Here is a 25,308-nt window from a genome sequence, read left to right as displayed (position 1 = left end):
CTCTAAGATGTCTTTATTCGATTTCCTTTCTTTTGGTAGAAACTGCCTTTTTCTTCAGTACTATAAAAAATGTTAATATCCCTAGAAGCAGTTATTAACAGGGTAGGAACTTTAATTAATACAAACTGATTTCTTCCCGGAGGAGAAACCTAGGCCCTGTAAGAAGAGGCAGTAATGAAAGAGGAAAAGAAAGGGAAAGGGAAGGGAGAAAATAAACACACATATACACAGGTATACTTGTTCTGCATTATTTGATACATTGTGGACTATTTTGGCAACAGCCTGTTAAAAGTATTTCCCCTTTTTTCTTCTTTTTAACCCACTCTTGCCTGCCTCCTATAACCTTGAGACCCTATCCCTTCTTTTTTTTTTTAATACCAAGTAAAGGAAGAATGACAGCCATCAGATACCAAATTCACCTACTCGTCAGTTTTGCCCCATGCCTGGCAGAACAGCAGTAGTGTTGAGCCCCCTTGCAGCCTTGGGAGTGAAGGGACAGCTGTTGTTCCTCAAAATCATCTGCACCTGGATTGGAATACTTCCACAAACCCGATTAGGTAAATTCCCCTAACACCTGCTCCTCCTCATGCAGAAGTGTTGTTTCTCTGTGGGTTGAATGTCTGGCCATCTTCAGAGAGTGCAACCCTACTCCCACCATAGAAGAGGTCCCCAGTCAACTAGCCTCTCCTAAGGAACTCTCCAGGATCCTCCAGGATGTGGACGCAGGAGACAAGGTTCCTGACGCAGCCTGAGACTTGTGAAGCCTCAGCAGGAATTCCCATAGTAGCCCCACACCATCAGCGTGAGGAGGTAGGGCAAATTTCCTCCATAGAATTCACGTTAATTTAAGGCTTGATCATGGATCTCTGGGGAAGAGCAATGGAACCCTAGTATGAAACAAACGCCTTGGAGTTTCTAAACACCCTCGCTACGAGTGGAGATCCAAGCCAGGGTTCTGAAGTGAAATTTCTCAACAGAAATTCGAAAGAACTAGTTTTGTAAGACAAAGAGTAAACTAAAAACCAAATACAAGCACAATAAATCAATTCTATTCGATCCCAATTCTCTCCGACGCACTTCTAACCAGCTTCCAAATTCATATAAAAATGTTGCTAAATTTCTAATTTTAATAGTATTTCCCTCCCCTCCAGGTGCAGGTTTTGGTAGCAGCAAATTTAAACACGGGAGGATTTACCCCTATATCAAGAACATCACACGATAACAGCGATCTACATATAAAAGCCCAGTGCAAACAAAGGGGTCGTCAAATCCAAATTTTCGCTAAGAATGTTTCCCTCCCTCTCAGGTCCTTGGTGGGGTCACACTTTTCGAAGAAAAGCCGCCAAACCTTTCCTACTCAGTTTACTGGGACGCTCCGGGAGGACCTCGAGACACAAGTCCCCAGACAGGTTGGTCGACGACAGCCAACTCCCCTCGCAGGCGGCGCAGTTCTCAAAGGGATCAGCTTTGAGCTTGGAACCACAGTCCCCCGGGCTCCCCTGGTTTCCCCTCAGGCCCCCGTTTCCTCCCTTGCTGCCCCCAGGCATCATCTCCGCCCCCAGATCTCAACCCCCGCCCCCGCCTTCACACCCTCCAAAGCACAGACACCTGGCCATACCTGCGCTTCCTCGTCCTCCGTCACCACCCCGACTACCGGGATTTGGCGAGGGCTGCTGAACTTGATCGTGCTGCCGGGTGCCCGGGCCTGGGCCGTCGCCGCAGCCTCCGCTGTAGACATGGCTGTGCGGCGGAGTGAGGGGTGGGGGGTGTCCTCCTGTCCTACATTGTGCCCGCAGCCGCGAGACTGCAAGAGGCCCCGCCACCGAGAAGTGAAAGCCGCCTGAGAGCCACTAGAGTCGCGAAAGGTCCCGGGGTTCCGGCCGTGGACTCGGCCACCGCGACGCCACCCGCATCCCGCGGAGGCAGCCCACCGGCGTACCTAGGCAGCCTGCTTGCTGGCAGGTTGTTAACAAGCCAATGCGTTGCTAGGGGCGGGGCCAGAGGCTGCTGGAGCGCCAGTACCTACGGAAGCCCGAGGATCCAAACTACCCCAAACTCTTATCTGAACCTCTAAACTTGGAGGGGCTGGGTTTGCTTGCGTACCAGCAAAAGCGGGGGAAGACCTCGGTATGTAACAGTGGAGTGTTACCTTGGCGACATGTGCGTCTCAGTCTTTGTAGTTTGCGCTGGGCCTCCTTGAAACAAGCATGGGCGGGTAGAGGGATGAGGGATGGATGTGGGATGCAGGAATGATGGATGATGAACCGATAATGTTGGAAGCTGAAGCAGTTTATCTCACCCAGGAGAAGTGACTAGTGTCACCTACATTCCCCAGCCTTTTACCTCTTCTGTACTTCAGTGGCTCTCCCAGACAATTAAATAACCACCAAGGCATTGTACACAATGTTAGAAGGCTTTCGAGTCAAATTATTGAATCTAGAGCAAGTAAACCCCTGAAAGCCCCATTTTCTCATAAATTTTTCACTTTTCTCATCAATAGGATTGCCGTGAGAGGACAGAATGAAATGATAGTTTTGTAAAGTGGTACTTGGCACATAATAAGCAAGATGATCTGAATGACATTTCTGGCCCTACAAATAAAAAGAAATGGAAAACCTAGATTGGGCTTGCAGCACTTGATGTGAATCACAGCCAAAGAAACCAAGTTTCTTTGAAAGAGTACTGAGCACTTCCAATCCCTATTTACTCAATTCTATTCATTCTTCAGCTTTCCTCAACTGCCCTAACCGAGGTCACAACACTTGTGGTAAAATTTTGTGGACACTTTCTTGTCCTCATTTTGGTGTACTTGTCTGTAGTATTTTACACTGTTGACCACTCACGCTTTCTTGAAACTCCCTAGCTCGGACTTCAGCATTCTTTTTGTTTTTGTTTTTTTATCTTTACAACTACTCATTGGTGCTTTTAGAGTTCCTCTCAGGCCTTACACCTAGAAGTGGTTCAGTAGGTCTAAGGTTGCTATTAACCCGAGAAAGTGCAAAGGTGTGTCAAGTGTATTATTAACATAACCTTAATTGTTGTTGTACATTCCAAGTATACTACATCAAGAGGAGACTGAAACCACTTGGGTAAACACAGTGGAATCCTGTGAGAACAGCACCCAAGCCTAAGATGGTGGTGGGAAAGCTGATACTCTGATGATTTGCTATACTTTGTGCGCTCATCTGGCATCTCAAGATGAGGAAGGACAAAGAGGAGGGATTGCCAAGGAAAATTTCCCACTTAAAGTGGAGCTTGCCTAGGAGATATCAACTGACTTTTGTGATTCAGCACAGTAGACTGAAGCTGATAAGGGTCCATAAATCTCAATGGCCCTGAGAAGTCAGACTCTCCTCACTGGACGTGACTGAAGACATTTCCCTAACGAATGAACAACAGGATTTTTGTTTTATTTTAACCAACTGTGTACCGACCTATAGATTCATTCTGTCCCATATCCAGAGCACGAGTTTCCCATCCTTAATTAGCACTACTCCCATGAACTCCCCCTTTCTAGCACTTAAAAACTTTTGACTTTTCCCCATCAGTGAAATTCTTCATAGAATGGGTTCCCTTACCAGGAAGTTAATAGATCTAACTTTGTAATTTTTATCAGCTCTAATGGTTTTTGTTTTATCTTTTGACAGGTGAAAAGCAGCCAGAATGGAAGTCCTCAAACACCCCACACTCAAGCCATCTGGACTGAATTACTTGCAGTTTTTCACAGGTGCCAAACTTCCTCCTGCATTACCTTTGCATATGTTGTACATGTGACTGTCTTCTGATGTCTAACTCCTTATAAGACTCAGCTCCTGTGACCTTTTCTAGGAAACCTTCTGCTCTGCTATGTTAGGTGCCACTTTGTCTGTCATTCTGGCTTTGTACTGACTGCATATTTGACCGGTATTTACTGGCTCAGCAGACTTCCTACTAGACTGAGATTTTTTTAAAGCAAGAAGAGTCACATACCCAGGTTTGCATCCCAAGCCCTCAGCATAGTGTCTAGAGTAGTGTTTCTCAAAACTTAGTATGCACCAGAATCATCTGGAAAGCTAATTAAAAGACTCCTGAGCCCCACCTTCAGAGTCTGCCTCAGTAAGTCCGGGTGGGGTCCATGGGTTTGCATTTACAGTTGACCCTGGAAGAGTACAGGTTTGAACTGCAGGGGTCCACTTATACGCAGATTTTTTTTCAATAAATACAGACTACAGTCCCACACAATCTGGTGGGCTTAATCCATGGATATGGAACCTTGGATACAGAGGGCCAACTGTAATGTTACACCTGGATTTTTGACCGAGCCAGGGTCGACACCCCAACCCCACGTTGTTCATGGGTCAGCGTATAACGAGTTCCTGAGTGATGTTGGTGCTTCTGGTCTGGCAACCTGGGACCTCCTGGTCTAGATCATTCTAGGTACTCAATAAACATTCATGAAAGATTTCAAGGATTACTTTTTTATTTGATTTGAAACCAAATTAAAGCATTTCATAAGTTTACCCAGAGTAAGGTACACACTAAGTCCTTGCTACTCAGAGTGAGGTCCTTGAACTACCTACACAGCTATTACATAGGGACTTGTTAGGAACACGAAGTTCTGGCCCTGTGCTGGACCTACTAAATCAGAATCTCCATTTTAACAAGATTCCCAGGTAATTAGTATACATGTTAAAAGTTGAGAAGCACTGCTCTGGTGTGGGTTGTATATTTTCATTAGTATTGTTTTGGCAGTCGCTGTAAAACTGGCTTTTTTTTTTAACATCTTTATTGGAGTATAATTGCTTTACAATGGTGTGTTAGTTTCCGCTTTACAACAAAATGAATCAGCTATATATATACATATGTTCCCATATCTCTTCCCTCTTGCATCTCCCTCCCTCCCACCCTCCCTATCCCACCCCTCCGGGCAGTCACAAAGCACCAAGCTGATCTCCCTGCACTATGCGGCTGCTTCCCACCAGCTATTTACCTTACTTTTCCATTTGTGAATTTTCCATGTCCTTTGTTTTCTTACTGATGATAATGTTGAGTGTATTTGTTTTTCTTCTTGTTAAATGCACCAAGCTTAAGCTTTTAAAAAGCTTTACCTGTTTAAATTAGCTAATGAATTTAGGTTTAATCATTATTCATTGATCCTTCTTTGCTATCGATTTTTGAAGGCTATAAGTTAAGAGCACAAGAGACAGTATGACACCAGAACACAGAAGGAGGTAGGGGTAAAATGGCTAACTATTGAATTGGTAAATTATTTCAGCAAAAATATAAATTAATAGTAGAGAAATGTATGAGAGATGAATTATACACAGAGAATAGAAATGCTTCAATCTGGTAACAGTTCAGCAGAATTTAACATTTCTGTTAAATTACAAATTACAATTTCTTAAAAGCTGTTGTAGACTTAAAGATTAACTACAAGTTTTAGTAATTTATTGACCTGTGTACCACTTTGTTACTTCTAAAAGTAACAAAGAAAACTAAATATATTTTTAACATAAATATGTTAAGAAATAATATTCTTCTTCTGATTTTTTTCCTGATACTTGTTTGCACCCTGCCTAATTAGCAATATTTAGTAAAATTATAATTATTCATTAGCATGAATTAAGAATGTTTCTAATTACTATTTTAGATTATATATGAATTTGGTAGTTGCTAACCTAATGCCAGGTGTCCTAAATGTTCAAGCAAATGTTATTCCTTTCTGAGTCAGAGTAATTTGTTTTGAACAGAAAAAGTTTATAGCACATGTGAATGTAATTATAGTCTTACTAGGTGGGATGTAGGGGAATTATGTAACAGAAGAAATACATAAAAGCTGGAATTTAATCTACTTTAGTGTTTTAAAATATCTTTGAGGTTGATTGTTGCAGAAACAATGCACAAAAAAGAAACAAAAGTAATTACCTCTTACTAACAGAATCATTAATGTTAAATTTGATAATAAGTACCTGGAACAGAAAACAAAAGAACAGCCACCCCTGAAGTCAACCATTCTACTAAAAAAGTGTACTAATAATCCAAGTTGCAAGTTATTATTTTTTTTTTAACATCTTTATTGGGGTATAATTGCTTTACAATGGTGTGTTAGTTTCTGCTTTATAACAAAGTGAATCAGTTATACATATACATATGTCCCCATATGTCTTCCCTCTTGCATCTCCCTCCCTCCCACCCTCCCTATCCCACCCCTCTAGGTGGTCACAAAGCACTGAGCTGATCTCCCTGTGCTATGTGGCTGCTTCCCACTAGCTATCTATTTTACGTTTGGTAGTGTATATATGTCCATGCCACTCTGTCACTTTCTGCAAGTGATTTTGAAATAGGAAGCTGCAGGAGCTATTCATGTTTAGTGGAGCAACTAAATAAATGGTAATAAATAAGCTTAATTTAAAAAGAGCGACTTTTATCTGATCAAAGCTTCAGTTTCATAACATAATTCCAGTTCATAGTTCCATGAACTGAAAATGTTCTTGAGCTTTTAGAACTAAAAACTATTTATTGTGTTTACATGGTGGGTTGCTATAGTGAAGTACCCCCAGGAGAGAACTGTCTTTATTGTGGAGCAGGACTAATCAGACAAGCTTATTCCAGTGACATTAATTATTCAAGTTCTGTAATTAACTTGACTTGTTTTGAGTCCATGAACCGTGTTTTAGTTTTTGAAGGCTGTGGGAACAAATACCACAAACTGGGTGGCTTATGTAACAGAAATTTTATTTCCTCACAGTTTGGAAGCTAGAAGTCCAAGATCAAGGTCGTCCAAGATTGGTTTCATTCTGAGACCTCTCTCCTTGGCTTCTCCCTTTGTCATCACATGGTCTTCCCTCTGTGTCTTAATCTCCTCTTCTTATAAGGATACCAGTCATGTTGGATTAGGGCCCACCTCTATGACCCCATTTTACCTTAATTACCTCTTTAAAGGCCCTTTCTCAAAGCTCTCAGCCAGTCTGGGTTTTGAGTCTGCAGGGCCCTGTGCCTGACTTTGTGAAAACCATCATTTATTTCATGTTTTATTTTCCAGTTGAAGAATCCACTACCAAAATTACTATGCTAGCCTAGGTTTCCTAGAGCCTGCCACAAACAACAAGAAACATTTACCTGCTGCCAGTTCATTGGGGGATACTATTTCTGGGAAGCAGAGGGGAGGAAAAGATGGAAGTGAGGCAGGCAGTGGAGGAGGGTGTACAAATATAGGTGTTACTGAGCTGCCATAGCTTTTCAACAAGAGTGGTTAATTGCTCAGTCTTTTAGGATATTTTCATGGATTATTGCACTTTGGAACAGCCTATCTTGGGGAGATGAAGGGAGAAGAATTTATCTACCAGCTCCCTCTTGTGCTGCATCTCTTTGGTCAAAATTCACCCTCCAGGGCTTCCCTGGTGGCACAGTGGTTGAGAGTCCGCCTGCCGATGCAGGGGACACGGGTTCGTGCCCTGGTCCGGGAAGATCCCACATGCCGCAGAGCGGCTAGGCCCGTGAGCCATGGCCGCTGAGCCTACGCGTCTGGAGCCTGTGCTCTGCAACGCGAGAGGCCACAACAGTGAGAGGCCCGCGTACCGCAAAAAAAAAAAAAAAAAAAAATTCACCCTCCAAGTAGGGTTGCCAGATTTAGAGGGGGAAAAAAAGGTCCCATGCAATATTTGTAACAGAATTATACTAAAAATGTTATTTGCTGTTTCTCTGCAATTCAAATTTGATTGAGTATCCTGTATTTTACCTGAACCCTACTCTCAGGACATTAACACCCATGCACTTCCAGGCAGCTGCAGGGGGAGCCATAGCCTCCACAGATCCCGTGCTCAGGCACAAAGGTCAGTTTCTTTTCCTCAGTACAGCAATGTGGCAGGGGTGATGGTGGCGGCAGTGGCAGCAACAGCAGCGGCTGCACATGGGACCACAGGGCAGCTCCAGGCCACTGGCCAGGAGGAAAAGCAAGAAGTTGAGACAGTGATGGGGAGGGGCATGTGCAGGAGGATGCAGGTATGGCTGCATGGATGTGGGATGATAAATAACATAATTTTCTGTAAAAATGAGGCAACATTCATTAAACTATCTCGTTAGTGTCGGTAGGACCATGTTGCACAAGACACTAGGAATATAGTCGTAAGACAGAGTTCCTGCTATCAGGAACTTACAGAATATAGCTTGAATATTGTGTTCAGTCCTGGTTTAAAGATACTTAATAGGGCTTCCCTGGTGGCGCAGTGGTTAAGAATCCACCTGCCAGAATGGCCATCATCAAAAAATCTAGAAACAATAAATGCTGGAGAGGGTGTGGAGAAAAGGGAACCCTCTTGCACTGCTGGTGGGAATGTAAATTGGTACAGCCACTATGAAGAACAGTATGGAGGTTCCTTAAAAAACTACAAATAGAACTACCATATGACCCAGCAATCCCACTACTGGGCATATACCCTGAGAAAACCATAATTCAAAAAGAGTCATGTACCAAAATGTTCATTGCAGTTCTATGTACAATAGTCTGGAGACAGAAACAACCTAAGTGTCCATCATCGGATGAATGGATAAAGAAGATGTGGCACATATATACAATGGAATATTACTCGGCCATAAAAAGAAACGAAATTGAGCTATTTGTAATGAGGTGGATGGACCTAGAGTCTGTCATACAGAGTAAAGTAAGTCAGAAAGAGAAAGACAAATACCATATGCTAACACATATATATGGAATTAAAAAAAAATGTCATGAAGAACCTAGGGGTAAGACAGGAATAAAGACACAGACCTACTAGAGAATGGACTTGAGGATATGGGGAGGGGGAAGGGTGAGCTGTGACAAAGCAAGAGAGTGGCATGGACATATATACACTACCAAACGTAAAATAGATAGCTAGTGGGAAGCAGCTGCATAGCACAGGGAGATCAGCTCGGTGCTCTGTGACCACCTAGAGGGGTGGGTTAGGGAGGGTGGGAGGGAGGGAGACACAAGAGGGAAGAGATATGGGAACATATGTATATGTATAATTGATTCACTTTGTTATAAAGCAGAAACTAACACACCATTGTAAAGCAATTATACTCCAATAAAGATGTAAAAAAATAAAATAAAATAAAACGTATTAAATCTGTAAAAAAAAAAAAGAATCCACCTGCCAATGCAGGGGACACGGGTTCCAGCCCTGGTCTGGGAAGATCCCACATGCTGCAGAGAAACGAAGCCTGGCGCCACAACTACTGAGCCTGAACTTTACAGCCTGCGAGCCACAACTACTGAGCCCATGTGCCACAACTACTGAAGCCTGCGTGCCTAGAGCCCATGCCCCACAACAAAAGAAGCCACCACGATGAGAAGCCTGCACACCGCAACAAAGAGTAGCCCCCGCTCGCCGCAATCAGAGAAAGCCCGCACACAGCGATGAAGACCCAACACAGCCAAAATTAAAATAAAATAATTAAAACAAAAGATACCTAATAAATGCTAGTGAAATGAAATACTTTTAAGAATACCATCTCATTAGATGGATGTTTTTCTAAATGTCTACTTTGGCAAAAACAAACAAAATTCCCCCCAAACCCAAAACTGTTACATGCAATTGCTTTCTGGATACTTCTGAAAAGAAACAGTCAGAAAAGTATTAGATGGCTTCCACCAAATATTGGAATTATTATTCAGTAAGAAAGAAAAATCCATTTGTACCTAACATTTCAAAAAAGAAGTTAAATCACATTAAACAGTACTTTTTTATTTAGATGTTTATAAGGCAGATCTATGAGAATGATATAAAAACATGGCATAAAATTTGATAACGATATTTTACAGATTACAGAGTTTTAGCAAATATCTATTACACAGTTATAAAGAAGACAGTATTTTCCAAGCAGATATAAAATACCTAATGAAAGGTCAAGGCAGGAAAATGAGTATAATTAATTAACAATGGAAAATCAATTCTAATGTGAATTGCACATTATCCTTTAAAAACTTTTAAAGGTAAGAATTATTGCAATCTAGTTGATTCAAACAGTGTTAAACGGCATCGTGATAAAGAACTGAAGGTCGGAATGGATTAGTTTTGATTTCATAAAAAGAAACCCAAATTTACAATGGCTTAAATACAGGAAAAGGCAGTTGAAGTAGTGAAGTAGTCAAGATCTTTTTAGTTTCTAACATGTCGTCCTTAGGCCTTGGTCTACTTGGATATTTGCAAGGGCTCCTGTTATATCACATTTCGGCAGGAAGATGGAGGAATAAGATAAAGGAACACATGCTGCTTTTCTTTGAAGAGACTTCCAAGAAGTCACTCATTTGTACCCCTACATCTCGCTGGCCAACACTCAGTCACACAGGAACACCTAATGGCAAGGGCAGTTGAGGAATGTAATGGGCAACAGCTTTTAAAGTAGGGTAACTAGACATTGAGAGACAACTTCCAGTCCCCATTCAGGCTGGATATCTGTAAAGCTATGAAAGACCTTTAAAGAAAATCCTAAGAGAATCTTCCTTGGAGGTGGCAATTTGGAAATCATAAAGAAAGAACCTGCATTGTTAATTTAATTTAGCCCATCTAGCCATTAGGAGAATCCAAATAGTCTGCCCTAATTTTGGATGACTGTATGTTGTTAATCCAATGATTTGGAAAGTTAAAAAAATCTGAGTACAGTAGTCTGCACCCCCCTTATCCACAGGGGATATGTTTCAAGAACCCCCAGTGGATGCCTGAAACCAGAGATAGTACCAAACCCTATATATACATACGTATGTTTTTTCCTATACATACATATCTGTGACAAAGTTTAATTTATAAATTAGGCACAGTAAGAGACTAACAACAACTAATAATAAAATAGAAAAATTATAACAATATACTGTAGTAAAAGTTATGTGAATGTGGTCTCGCTCTCTCTCAAAATATCTTATTGTACAGATTTAATGCCTTTTCCATCTTAATTAAGCACTTGTCACACACTGTGGCTGTAACTTTTGCAGCATGAGGTCCAACGCAAAACTAGCTTGAATTTCTTTTTCCTTCTTCATAATTTCATGGATAGAAGAATCTTTCTTACCACAAATCTTAGCAACCTCAGCATACAATTTTTTTTCTTATTAAGTCAAAAACTTTCACCTTTTCATTTAGAGGAAGCACTTTACAGCTTCTCTTTGGCATATCTGAATTGCTAGCGTCACTACTCTTGTACTTTGCGACCATTATTAGGTAAAATAAGGGTTACAAGCACTGTGATACCACAACAGTCGATCTGATAACCAAGACTGCTACTAAGTGACTAAGGGAAAGGATACACTGAACAGAGGGATAATTCACCTCCCGGGTGGGTGGGATGGAGCAGGAACGCCCGAGATTTTACCAAGCTACTCAGAATGGCACACAATTTAAAAGTTATTGTTTATTTTTGGAATTTTCCATTTAATATTTTCAGACCATGGCTAATTGTGAGTAACTGAAATCACAGAAAATGAAACTATGGTAAGGGGGGGACTACTGTGTGTACATGTGTTAAGCTGAACTAAATGTTTTTTGGTATCATATAGACAGAATCTCTGAATATTAGCACTTTATAGTTTTCTTGCACTTAAAAAAAAACTGAAGAACCTATTCATCCCTATAAAATTCACTGTTCAAAGGTATGAACAAATTGTGTTTCCACTAAAATTATTACAGTGTCATTTAGAGCAATTACATATACTCATTTAGAGCAATTACATGTACTGAAGATGTATCAGAATTTGCTTTACTGACTTATGAACAGCTGAGGATGGAGCAGCTCATTTTCATGAAAACACATCACAAATATAAATCTTAACACTAGACTCAGGTTATTATACTATGTGTGCTTTAAGTCATGAATTTACAAAATAATTTCAACATGACATTTTAGGCTGTTTAAATACTTATTTCAAAACAGAGATTTTATAGACTGACACAGTTTCAGTGTTCATAATACTCCTAAAGAAATATTTATAAGTTACATTGATGGTACTTTATTTAAAACATCACATAAGAATCTTTAACTTTCACAAATGAAACTTTTTTGGAGGGGAAACCTCTCTGTAGAGAATTTATTATGAAATAGTTTAATGGCAAAAGGCAATTAAAAAGAATTAAGACTTTTACATGTTACATAAGAGATAAACAATAAAAAAAATTGGATATGATATATTCTTAAAAGCCCTTTTACACAAGTAATTTTCATAATTTGACTGTAAGGATTAATATACATTGAGTTACTATTATCAAATTAATTTTAAAAGTAAAATTCCTTAATCAACCCAAGATTATGCTAATTTTAAGAAATTAATCAGGTAGTTTAACACTGGAGCTCATTAACCAATCCCATATGTAGCAGAAAATATTCCTCTCTGATAAATACCTATAAATATAATTTATTCATACTTTAAAATATTTTAAAATTTAAATAAAAATCTCTGCATGTAGACAGTCTAGGCTAATTTCCATATATGCTTTGAAAAATATATGCTAGCATGAATATATTCTTATTTAAACATGATTTAAAATATTCTTAATAGAGGAGACATGGAATCTGCACACAAAAGCTAGGTAGCATGATTCAGTCAATGATTAATTTCCTCTTAGGAAAAAATTACTTAATTATTTTGCATAGAATTAAAACTAGGTATATTTTCTACATTCTTATAATTTTCTCAGGGGCGCTTCTCAAAATACAGTTAAGGAAACAAAAAAATCCCACTACTTTAAAGTTCCCACTACTTTCTCACATCTAGCAAGAGCAGAATTCAGTCCTACTTCTGAGGCCAGAGTAATGATTTTTAAAGAATGATTATGAGAAATAATGATTAAGAAAAATAATCAGGTAGGAAATAGTAAAATAAAGCAATTAAAGGCATTTAAGTAAAGCAGTTAAAAGTCAATATTTTTTTGCATTTTTAGAAAAGCTTTTGAACACTTAGAATTATAATGAATATATTATATTTATTCTAAAACTTCAAAACTATTTCCTCTTTGTAGTACTGAAAAGGAGATATCACCATTTCAAACAACTGTTACATCTTATATAGATTTTCATAAACTTTGTTTTTTCATATTTTCAAAGGCCCCACTTATCTGTAATAGTGATAATTTTATTTATCTTATTGGCTAATTAATATATACATGCAACAATATACTTCAGTAGTCATCTAACTTTTAAAAATATTTCATTGTATTTTCACGTTAACTGGTGCAAGTATGGGCTTAAGGGAGTGGAACTATAGGAACAAGAAAATATTAAAAATATGCTCTTAATTTCACTAGTCCACTATATAGTTTATAGGTGTTTAAGTTATCACCCAACTGAATCCCTACTGAGAACTAACAAGTAAATGATTATCAAGAGGGAAAGAATATAATTAAAATAAAGAAAAAAGAAAAGCTCAAGTAAAAAGTGCAAGCTACTAAAATTCAGCAAGAGGACATCAGAGAATCATGAGTAGTTTACGAAACTGACATGATGCGGTACTAGGGAAAGAGCCATTGGTGGGAAAGGTAGCCTCCACTAAGTAAAAGTCCATTTATCTTTGGCAGCTGGATTCAGTAGAACCTTACTGGGTAAGTTTAAAAATGTTATAATTTCAGGAAGAGGAATACATATAATTGTATCTGTCTGCAACTTCCTATTTTAATAAGGAAAGAGCAAACGGAAAAAAAACATAGGGCTTTCTAACCAAAGTATGAACAAAATGCAATTTTAATGTGGAATGTCAGCACTGAAAACTTTCATGAATAATCTGTATGATTCTATGTCTCTAGAGTACGTTTATAATTAACTGCTCATCTAAATATCCTTCATGCTTGCAAACTGCTCCCTAATTAGTGGCTGAGCAGGCAGGAGGACTTCTCAAGAAGAGAAAAAGAGATGACCAACTCTACAGGGACTTTTTAAGATTCTGTAGGACCTCAGCCATTCATTAAAACTGCTGTGGTCCTATCTGCTGTAGTCCCTCACTGCACAGGGAGGCCTATGGACTGCCATGGATCTCCCGGGTCCTGTCCCAGGCAAGATCCTCTCCTAGGGTAAGTGTGGATTATCCCACAGGCAATGATAAATTTATGATTTTACTATTTTCATATATCTTTTGACACCCACAACGCACTGTAAAGAATGTCAGTGCCTTTATATCAAAGAGGAAGCATCTAGATTGGTATGCATGGGGATGGGGCAGGGGCCATACAGCCTAGCAGCTAAAACTGCAGCCTCTGAAATATGACTGCCTGGACTTGAATGCTGGCTCTGCCACTCACTAACTGCATGACCTTGGGCAACTTTTCTATGCTCCAGTATCCTTATATGTAAAATGAGGAAAATAACTACCTCTGTCATGGGGTTGTTGTAAGTACTGAATGGGAAAATACAAGTAAAGTGCTTAGAACAGTGCCTGGCAGGTTATAATCCATCCATGAATGTCAGTAAAATCCTGTACCATTTGGAGTATGACTGGCTAAGGTGCAACAGCATAGATCAGCTGACAACTCCTTGTGTGTAAACATAACACTTTCCCTCTAACTAGAAACAATTATAAGATTCCCAAGATTGGTACTAGGTGAGAAAGACCAGTTTTGGAGGCCAGATGTTACTGTCTTCTCCCTGATCAGTATATTAATATGCAAATAAAACTGCTCTGTAACAAGATAAAGAATAAAATCTTTCATGAGGTACACATTATCAGTATATAGTTCATGTCTCCAATGCATTTTAAACATAATTTCAAGTTCAGTTTGTCTCTTTAATTTGTGTTTGTTTATAAATCACATTGGTTCATACAATTGATTACATTCTTCAAACCCGATCTTATGAAAGAAATATAGGGATTTTAACCATGCACCCTTTCCTAGATGCTAATGTAATGTGTACTTTCTTAAAAATAATGCATGGTTATGCATTTCTATTTCTTAAGCTAGATAATAATTAAAACCTTACTGAAGCTTCAGGAAAGATATATATCTATTGAATTATATTAAAACTTAAAGTTCTGGGCTTCCCTGGTGGCGCAGTGGTTGAGAGTCTGCCTGCCGACGTAGGGGACACGGGTTCGTGCCCCGGTCCGGGAAGATCCCACATGCCGTGGAGCGGCTGGGCCCGTGAGCCATGGCTGCTGAGCCTGCACGTCTGGAGCCTGTGCTCCGCAACAGGAGAGGCCACAACAGTGAGAGGCCCGCGTACCACAAAAAAAAACCAAAAAAAACCTTAAAGTTCTGCTGGTGTGCAAAGTTTTTTAACATTATGTTGTATCTATATTATTAACTACAAATATTTCTACCTGATTATGGAATAAAGTTTGTTAAAATAACAATAGCCTTACGATTGTACAAAACAAAACAAACCTACATTTCAACAATAAGTTGACTATAAAAACTCATATTGGCAAAATGTGACATTAGTGAAAATAAATTTGAAGAAAATTCTACCACTAATTCAGCTGAGATTTCACTGAAGAGGTATCAGCCCATAGCAGTTTGACACTGCACTTGCAACTGAAGATAAAGGAAGTCATAAAAATAATGGCATGAGGAGAACTTTATATGGCATCAGGGAGCACCATTCATCATCACATTACTGTAACCCTCTCTGGTGAGAGATGAGGAACTGCTCCTCCAATACCTTCTTCTAGAAATTGGCTCTTTTCCCAGCCTTTTTTAATTCTCTTTAGCTTTCGGCTTATACATGGAAGGAGTAAAATGATCTTACCCAGAATTACAATTGAGGGCAAAACAAGAGCAAGAACAAAGTTTGGTGGTGTATAAAATCTGTAGTACTCTTCTTCAAAAGCTCGTTTCCATCCATAAATTAAAACATGGAAAGTACTTATGAGCAGAGCAACATAGCCAAGTGTAGACTTGAGATAGGGGAGGAAGAAAAAGAAACAGAATAAGAAGCAAATTATTCAAACTCATAAATTAACCCATCCAGATATACCAAGTTTATATTTTGATAACACTATTTTATCTTAAATTACTGAGTTATTCTTTGTTCTCTACTGCATTAAACAATTTTAGTATTTTCATATATTTCTTATATATTTATATGCACTTTTTTTTACACAAATAAGGCTGTATTGCATATAGCCTAATATTCTGATTATTTATCACATCCAGAACCTTTGCCTCATGTCATTAAATATGAAAACATGACTTTAATGCTGTATGATATTCTATTGAATGGATGTGCTATAATTTACCTAACCATCCCTTTTTGTTGATCATTTACTCTGTTTCCTACTTTCCTCAACTATAATGTCACTTTAAGCCCTTTTCTATATTTTGGTTTATTTCCTTAGAATTGATTTCTAATAGTGGGATTACTGGTCAAAACATCTGGGTTTTCCTTAAGGATACTGATAAAAACTGGAAAACTCCTTTATAAAAGTTATCCACATTTCTACCAGTTGTGTATTTTTTTTAAATGTGTGTATGTGTGTATATAATACATGTATACATACATATATACACACGTACATAATAAAATTAAATGCTGAAGAGCATTCTCATAAGTATACACACATACATACTAGTTGAAGATAAATATGAAAAATCTTACAGTATTAATATGTAACATAAAAAGCATTTCAAATGGCTTTATCAACCATATTATATAAGATTATTAAGAGCACGTTGTTAAACAGTTCACAGGTTAAAATCAAAAAGTTCAGCATTTTGGGTTCCCTACGTTATGTTTAATTGCTTATTTAAGAAATGGTCTATGTTACATAAAATGTAGTACTACATCGGCATAATAATGTAACTTCTAACTTCACTGGGGAAGGATCAACTCTCTCGCAGAAAACTGTTCTGCTTGCAATTACTCATCTAAATTTATAATGATACTTTGCACCCGTCTAGCACCTTTTATCAGTGGGCCTTCTATTTCTTTTCAGGTGTGATTAAACTAGCAGTTGGGAAAATATTCACATTTTATTTCCCTCAAAAAGGAAAAATGAATTTAGACGAGGGATATGCCCTTAATTTGAATGAGATTTTTAGATCACTTAGAAAAAAACTCAAGCGAAGAGGCAAAAAACAAAACTAAAAACAAACAAAATTTAGTGTACCACCAAATGACACCCATCCACATATTGTGCTATAAACCATTTGGATACAACCAATACTGATTTTATGGTAATTTAGGTAGGGTCTCAGTTTGAGTTATATATTTTTAAAGTATGCAAATGTATTAAATAGCTATTACTGGAGAAAGTGAATGTTTAACTTGTCAAAGAACACAATGTTATCTTGAAACCCCTTTGTAGACACTCATATACATATGTATACAACTTATGTACCAAATACAAATACTAACAAGAATGATAAGGCTGGTTGCTTGCCATAATCCATTAACTACCACTTGTGTTTGTATGTGTATACACATTTCCTTTAAAATATTCAAACTGAGCTTCTCTCCACTTGAATTACGATGAATGAGACTTTTCTAGACAGATCAAGATGACTCAAAATATAAAGTAAGTCTTCATTCATTTGCCCAATAATAAATTGACTTTGGTATTAAACTTGATCTAAGCTCATTCCTCCCCCACTTTTTTTTTTTCTTTTTCTTTTTCAAATAACCTTTATCTGTAACATAGTAGGCAGTACTATCAAAGCTTTCCAGTAAAGTCCTGTACTGGTCTTTCACTTACTAAACCAGAATGGTCCTAAGCTGGCCTCTAGCGACACATATTCCACGAGCTAGGTGCATGAACAGCAGTCCCAGGGGCACTCTTTTATTAGCAGCATATTTAAAATCCAACTGTACTTAACTGGAATTAAAAATCTATGCCACCCAGTCCCTCACCAAACAAAGCCCACATACCTGAATGAAACTGAATTCCCTCCAGTTTAAAGCATTGCTCACTGAAGGGATGGAGGTGACCGCCAGGAGGGAAAGTAAGCCAAGGCTCATTATACCAAAGGAAATATACATTTCAACTCTCCAAACTTCTTCCTCGTTCCAAGAGTTTTCAATATTTGCATGAACCTAACAAGAAAGCAAACGTGAATTTCCTTTGTTTGGTAGAATATTAACTGATTCAGCACAGAGTTCACTCTTGGCCTAACAATATGTCATATATTGACATAGAACATTTGAGTTGCACTAATTCAATTTAACAAACTGTTATGGAGAACCTATTACTGGATGGTATTGTTCCAGGTGTGAGGGAAAGAGAAGGGAGAGTTAAACAAAAAGAGGGCTAAGATTCTCTCCTTCCTCACCCACATGTGAGAAGGGTGGGTAAATCTATCACCACATTTGTAATACATCATGGTGACAGGGACTCTGGAGTCCCAAGACCGTGAAATACTGAGTGGTTGGTTCCAGAGGGACACAAAAGAAGTACTGGCAGTTAGAGTTAGTTTTCTGGTGCTTTTATAAGTTAGTTTAAACTTGGTTGAATATTTTGGGTACACTCTGGCCTTAGTTCAATTTAGAATCCAGGCAAGGAATTTCTAAATTATGTCTGTGCCTTCCTTTCTTACTTGAAGATTATTTATATGTTGATTTACCTCTTCTTACCTTCTTTTCCCCAGGAAGCTGAGATTTCCCTGAGGATAAAGCCCTAAGGAGTGCAAATACTTACCCACTTGAATGGCCTCATTAATATACTTTCCAACTGTCCAGTTGCCTCATTCAGTACTTTCCCTTACACTGATAATGCACATATAATCAAGCCAGAGTTTAACTCTGAATATGTTGTATTCTGCATAGGGGCTACTTTTAGAATTGTCTATTTACATGCAAACAATATAATTAGAGTATAAACCAGGGCTTGGATTCCTTGGGTTAAAGCTTCGGTTTAAGTAATCTATTCATGGAAAACATTCTAACTTAACACCAGCTTAACTTTTTGTCCAATTCCAGGTAACCAAACATACTTGAAATGAAAAAAAAAAAGAGAGAGAGAAAAGCTATTTCTTAGCCATTAGTTCCCTGAAGCAATCATACCAACACCCTGAAAAGAGCCACAGAGCTTCTCTGTGGATAAAGGCTCTTATTATCTCATTTGGTGTCTATACAACAATACAGAATAACAGCATACTCCAGTATACCTGGAGATTACAACCTGAATCTATCTACAAGCCCTCCCAATTCATCCCTTTGCTCCATGAGTATGTTTTTTGAGTGTCTATAATGTGTCAGGCACAGTTCCAGGCATTAGGCATATATCAGTGAACGAAATAAAAATCCCTCCTCTTGTGAACTTACATTATGATGAGAGAAGGCAGAGAACAGTAAATAATCAAAGAACACAAAGTGTCTTAGAAGGTGGTAAATACTATTGAACAAAGAGAAAGAAGAGCAGGTAAAGTAAGAGGGGCTGAGAGTACCAGGGTTGAGTCAGAAGCAGGTGGTAGAATGTAAATTGGTGTGCAAACGAAGGCCTCGCTGAGGAGGTAAGAACTTGATGGAAGAAATTTTCACATATTGAGGTATAGGGAAGTCATTCTGGCTTATACACGATTTGGCTTGAAATTTATGCTAATCAGAACAGCCTGTCTTACGGCCTGTCAAACATACGTTGTATATCAGCTTTACCATTAAAGAGAAGAATGTTGCTCATCATCAAGTTATACAAAGGGTTCAGTCACAACCCACTGTCAGTTGACAGCGGGCCCTGAGGGGAACTCAGGAGGAAAAAAAACAGGATGAGACTTTCTGTGCTTTGAAATATTGGCCCCTAGGTCGTTAAGATGCATATCTTAGGAAGAATTTCAATGAATTCTTGCATCTTCCCATATATAGAAAAGCACTAAAATCATTAACTTGAGATATCTGTTCTTTGTGATTAGCAGTAATTCTTTATCAAAGATGTATGTTTGACTACACTTATTTCCTAGCCAAAAAATTCATATACACACTGGCTCCTTCCCTGCCTCTTCAGAATAGTCCCCTCAGAGCTACTGAGAGGTTGTCTTCAGTTGGGCGCAAATAAAACTCTCTTCTATTCTTATTATTGATTGTTTATTGATTATTTGTGTCAACAAACTGAAGACATGAAGGAGGTGAGGAAGCTGGTGGAGTAGATATCAAAGCCTTAGTATTCATTTAAGTGGTTATTTTTAGAGAGAATGGCTTAAAGAACATCAATCTAGTAATTTTTTTCAAATTATTTTAGGTTTTATTGTTGAAACAAGTGTAAGTACTGGATGCTACATACTTGGACCATGATGCCTTGGTTTCTTATAAAATGCAAAAGCTCTTACACCTTTGTTTAGTACACACACGGTCCTCTGCTTTCACTGAGAAATGCTACATCAAAGAGCTTCAGTGAAACCCCTTACATTTGCTGAATGGAAATTGAGGAAAATCATAGTCTATTCCATCATCAAGCCCCTTCTATGAAGCTCTCCCAGAGATTTTCTTGAAGAGCTAGGTGCTAGAAAAGGTTCACCTGAGGAAGCAGTATCTTTCCTGCTTTATGATAACAAAAACCTTGTGTGTCTCCTGATCTTGACTTCCTATTCTGTTTTATATTTTCACTAGTTCTAATTTTATTGTGTATGTTTACTGAGAACTGCCTTATTATTAAAATGATAATAAAATAATTAACTGATGCTGAAAGTAATCACTGCAATTGTAACATTAAAAAAAGAAAACAAAACCCAGCTCTTTCTGCAAAGAAAGGGATAGTAGCAGCTTTTATTCTAAATGATTCTGAATTAGCCACATAATTCTTGTGCAGAAACATTGTTTAAAGAACAATTCTTTCTCTTCCCTAAACATACCAAAATGTCTATTACAAGATATGTAAAGTTTTATTTTACACTGTTTTAAATCTCACGTTTTACAAATTCTAATAATCACGTATTTTACTAGCATCAGATAAATATCAAGCACGTTCCATACCTGCTGATAAGCCATGTTGAGAAACAAGTATCTTTCTGACCTTCTCATTGGTAAGCAGAGGCTGTAGGCAACATGGACTGAAGCGAAGAAAAAGCTTAGTAATCCTAGCTGTTTTCTACACTGTAACCAGGTCTCCAACCAAGGTGGAAATCTCCTATACTTGGTGCCATAATAAAGCTGATAGGCAGCTGCCAGGAGACCTGCCAGGTACACCAGGGACAGCAAAGTAATGGCAACTATGGGCAAGGTTTTATTCACAATTTCAATAGGAATCTTGTAAAAGTCACTCTGCTGGTTTCTAATATATGGATAAATCACATCTCTGACAAAAGAATAAAGAAAGAAAAACATGGCCAGGCTTATGGCTACCACCACTGGCCCTCTCCAGAGAGTAAATAGTCGCAGGGGTAAATTTTCAATCTCCCTGGCTGATGATAATGATCCCAAGTCAACGGGAATGAAATTCAACTGACGGGCAAGTTCAATAACCTGTTGTCGAGCTTGAATATTGTTGCTGCATATATAAACCTATGGAAAAAACAGAAGACTCATCATTACTATTATTGCTTATAAAAATGGTAACAATCACACGTTCCATTTAATCCACAGAGCATCACTTATGATGACCCTGCGTGATGCAAAAAAATTAAGGAGATAAAGCATTTATTAATTTATTAATCTATTTATAGGTTAAAATAGTATCATAAAAACAACAAAGTCCTTGCTACCATCAATGACATGAAAAGAAAATGCAGAAAAATCTAGCCTGAACCTGGGAATAGAAGTCCTCAGGGGAAGGGAGGCGGGAAGAGAGAAAGGTTTCTGGATCACCAGGTTCTGAGCAGACAGGGTAAGGTCTTCCCTCCAACAGTCTAGGTGGAGTTTGAGCTGCAGGCCATGCCCCTCCCCTGTCCAGCTCTCTCACTCCTGCAGGGAACCCGGTGGGGCTGGCTCTCCAGGCTTTGGTGGACAGTACTTAGTTCTAGGACTGTAGTGATTCTGCTGAGTAGAGTGATTTCAAGCATTGCCCTTTATGGCTATTCAGCAAGGGAAAACATAAGCATGGATTCTGAATGGTTGAATTTGTAATTAAAACCTCTAAATGATATCATGATGCTATACTATTTATAAAATTTAACTTTTGGCTTAGAAACCAATTCACCAAAACCATGGATAATCTCAGGTATATTATTATTTCATTGGTCAGAATTATGAAATTCTTTCATCTTTAAATGAGGATAATTTAAAGTGGGGAAAAAATACCATTAATAGGCTTAGTTAACTTAAACAGTAAAGTAACTGCCATTTTCTAAGAGCTGTTGCCTCTATAGGAACTCTAAGATGGGATTGTGATCAGTACGGGTGAGGGTGGGCTTTCAAACTACCAAAACCTCTTAGATATTGTAATGTAGTTGAGAATTCACAAATATTTGCTGAACACCAAGTTCACAAGTTCCTGGCTGGAGTGAGCCAGGATTAGAGTTAGAAAAATTTTGCTATAAAATCTCTGAGCTATGTTCAGGGAAAACAAATTCCTAAATGTATCCCTGAGGATGTTTATATAAAGGCTCTGAAACAGACCACACTTAAATGCTTGCCTACTAAACCTAGTTACATAATGGTGAGAATGTAGAGCTTTTAGGATTTTTAATTTTATCTAACGTTAACCATATAAATGACAAAGTCTATACTATTATACAAATGTTCATGAACTTCTAAAATGGAGCAGGGAAGGTGAAGAAATATATACCAAAGAAGTAAGGAAAAGCATTCCCAAATTTATTACAAGTGTGACAATGGTGGATTAAACTGTTTTTACTTCACTGGGAAAAAAACTACAAATTATAAAATTTTATAATAAACCAAAAGAATAAATCAAACATTCATAAAGCCACAAGGACTACAAAATACAAATGAAACTCTTTCTGTAGCTCACATTGAACTTAATCTCTTGTTCTACAATTTCTTTTGTTGAATAATTAAAATTATCACAAATATGGGCAAAGGATTAAATTCAGGTTTATCTCTAATTTGCTAGATTTGTATCCATTGCCAAGCCTTGGTTGATATGCAAAAGAAAAAAAGGATTCAGAAATACTCTCTAGGAAAGTAAGAAAGTATACATTCTTCCAAATTAAACACTTGAAAATGAATGGTTATCATGACTCTGATATGCAGCATATAGTGATGTAATACTTGAATTTATTTTCTAAGACATCTAATCAACTGTCTTTATGGACAAAAATAAAAGTATTTTATCATCATGCTTCATTATAATGCATAACCACACTTTTGAAAGATTTTTAAGGTGCACTATTTTATGTGTTTACTTATAAAAGCTCCCATTCCACAAAAGCATTGATGGAGCTCCCCATCTGCTTTATTCTCAAACTGAACTAAACAGAACTCATAGATTAAAGGAGAACCTGAGAAATCCAATCTGCTTCTACCTTCCCCACGCAGATTGAAATCTACCCTTAAAATAAAACAAACTGGACTATTTAAAATTCTATGAATAATCTACATAAAATAAAAGGTACTTCTAAAGCATTCTTCTTCAGGATCATACTACATAGCATTTTGCTCAGAGATGGGAAACTGTTTACCAAATAGCTTCAAGGAAGGAAGAAGGGAGGATGGAAGGATGGGTGGGAGGGAGAGAGGGAAAGAAAAAAGACATGATTGAGATTGTTTTAATATTTGAGGAAGCAAGGAGATGGACCATTATTCAACTGCCAACCTTGCCTTTTTCTTGAATTAGCTGATTATGATAGGAATGTTCTAGTTATTTTCTCAGCTTTTCACATCATTTTGGGAATAGAAATGTGCCCTTACAAGGTCAGGACACAAATCTTCAGGAGCTCATACATAGTTTTCAAAATGATAATCATTGGAGAGTGTCAAAATTCAGTTTTTAAATATATGATATTTGTTTTAACTATTTCAGTACAAAATACCATCTAACTAAGAATAAAAGTTAAAAATACATACTTGTCGGCTGGCATCCTTTGGTCCTAACTGAAGTGCCCAAGCTGAGATAACATTAAATCCTTTCACAATCAAGGAGTCCGGGAATAATGAAGCCAAATATTCTGCATTGGATTCTGGGTATTGGTTTATCCTCATGTTATTGCTCACATCAATCAGGATTTTACCCACAAGCAGATGTCTCAGGTCCCACAGGGAAGTGTAATGTTCTCTATGTATAGCAACAAATATTATATTTGTTTTTATTAGAGCATCTTCATGGTGAGTAACATCTACTACATGAGGAAAAAATTCAGAAGCAAACTTAGGATTTCTGCTTCCTATGACCACATGATAGCCACATCTAATAAGTCGAATGGTCAGGGATTTAGCAAAATCCCCACTTCCAATTACACCTACAGTGACCTTCCTTGCATCTTTGATACCATTTATGCCATTAGGCAAAAACGTTTCGCTAAGGCTCTTGGGGCTTCCCATCATAGAGATCGATTCCATGATACGGACTCTTCTAAGATCACCAGGGATATCCTAGGGGAGAGAAAATAAAATGCTCATCAATTACCTATTAGCAAACATGAATACACTTCTAGATGTTATAACAACATCCCCTGTTTCTAGAGGTAAAATAGTTTGGCAAGCTATATAACCTCGAACACTGCAAGACACAATTTGTAAGCTAAAAATGGATCTCGAAATAGAAAAATGACCTGTCACAAAGTTGATGCGCTAAAGTGGAGCTTCTCAAATTTTAATGCGTACTTAGATTACCTGAGAATCGTGTTATAATGCAGATTCTGATTCAGTAGGTCTGGAGTGAGGCCCAAGATTCTGCATTTCTAATAAGGTGATGCCAATGTTGCTGGACTACGGGCCCCTCTTTGAACAGCAAGGCTCTAGAGTGCAAAAGGAAAGAGACTGAAGTTTTCAGCAAGGGAGAACTTTTTAAAAAACACAGTTCTAACAAGTGTGATTATCCAGTTGCTCAGCAGACCAGAGGCAGCAAGTCAGAAATGCCACTAAAGGTAGAGAAGGACTATGACAGTTCATCATAGCTCACAAGACAACAGAAAACAGAAAAACAATAATAAAAACCAAGAACTTATTTATAACCCCAAACTGTCTACAGTCATTTGTTATGGGGTCTACCTCAGTAGCTAGTGAGGGACTTTATTACTAAATGAGAGTCAGCTAAATCAGCTACTAAAGAATGAAACCTTGCACTTAAATAATATTTTCAGAAAAGTAGGCATCAAAATACAACAAAGAATTAATTAAATACAATAGACTTCTATCATTCACCCTATGTCCTATTAACTTATCATAGAGAAAGATAGCTTCCCTGTGTAAAGGGGGTTAATAATGTGTTGATGGTCTTAAAGTACACAGTACTTTTGAAATCTTTTTCTTCCCGTTTTTTTTTTTTTCCCCCATTGGTTACGTACAACATGATGCAGTTATTTTTGCTGGAAAAATCTGTCAAATTGTTTT

The 25,308-nt window shown here is 37.9% G+C and overlaps 2 protein-coding genes across 2 annotated transcripts in view; both read right to left on the bottom strand.

Moving 5' to 3' along the window:
* Positions 1 to 1,738, bottom strand: part of CFAP69 (cilia and flagella associated protein 69) — a gene marked incomplete at its 5' end in the record, with an annotated part of 68,308 nt that extends 66,570 nt beyond the window's left edge. The window contains one exon of the mRNA XM_082661918.1: positions 1,619 to 1,738. Coding sequence (XP_082518044.1) covers positions 1,619 to 1,738 — 120 coding nt within the window. The remainder of the gene's footprint in view (positions 1 to 1,618) is intronic.
* Positions 1,739 to 14,212: 12,474 nt separating this feature from the next.
* STEAP2 (STEAP2 metalloreductase) lies at positions 14,213 to 24,645 on the bottom strand. Its single transcript, XM_082662170.1, has 5 exons — positions 24,589 to 24,645; positions 23,824 to 24,348; positions 20,833 to 21,360; positions 17,800 to 17,964; positions 14,213 to 15,829 (listed from the first exon to the last, which is right to left on the bottom strand). The coding sequence occupies exons 2-5, from the start codon at positions 24,313 to 24,315 to the stop codon at positions 15,542 to 15,544; spliced, it is 1,473 nt and encodes a 490-aa protein (XP_082518296.1). The 5' UTR covers positions 24,316 to 24,348; positions 24,589 to 24,645; the 3' UTR covers positions 14,213 to 15,541.
* Between the last annotated feature and the right edge of the window lie 663 nt (positions 24,646 to 25,308).

Source organism: Grampus griseus (assembly GCF_964374135.1).
Source record: "Grampus griseus genome assembly, chromosome: 9".
Lineage (NCBI taxonomy): Eukaryota > Metazoa > Chordata > Mammalia > Artiodactyla > Delphinidae > Grampus > Grampus griseus.
This window is presented reverse-complemented; position numbering and strand designations above follow the sequence as displayed.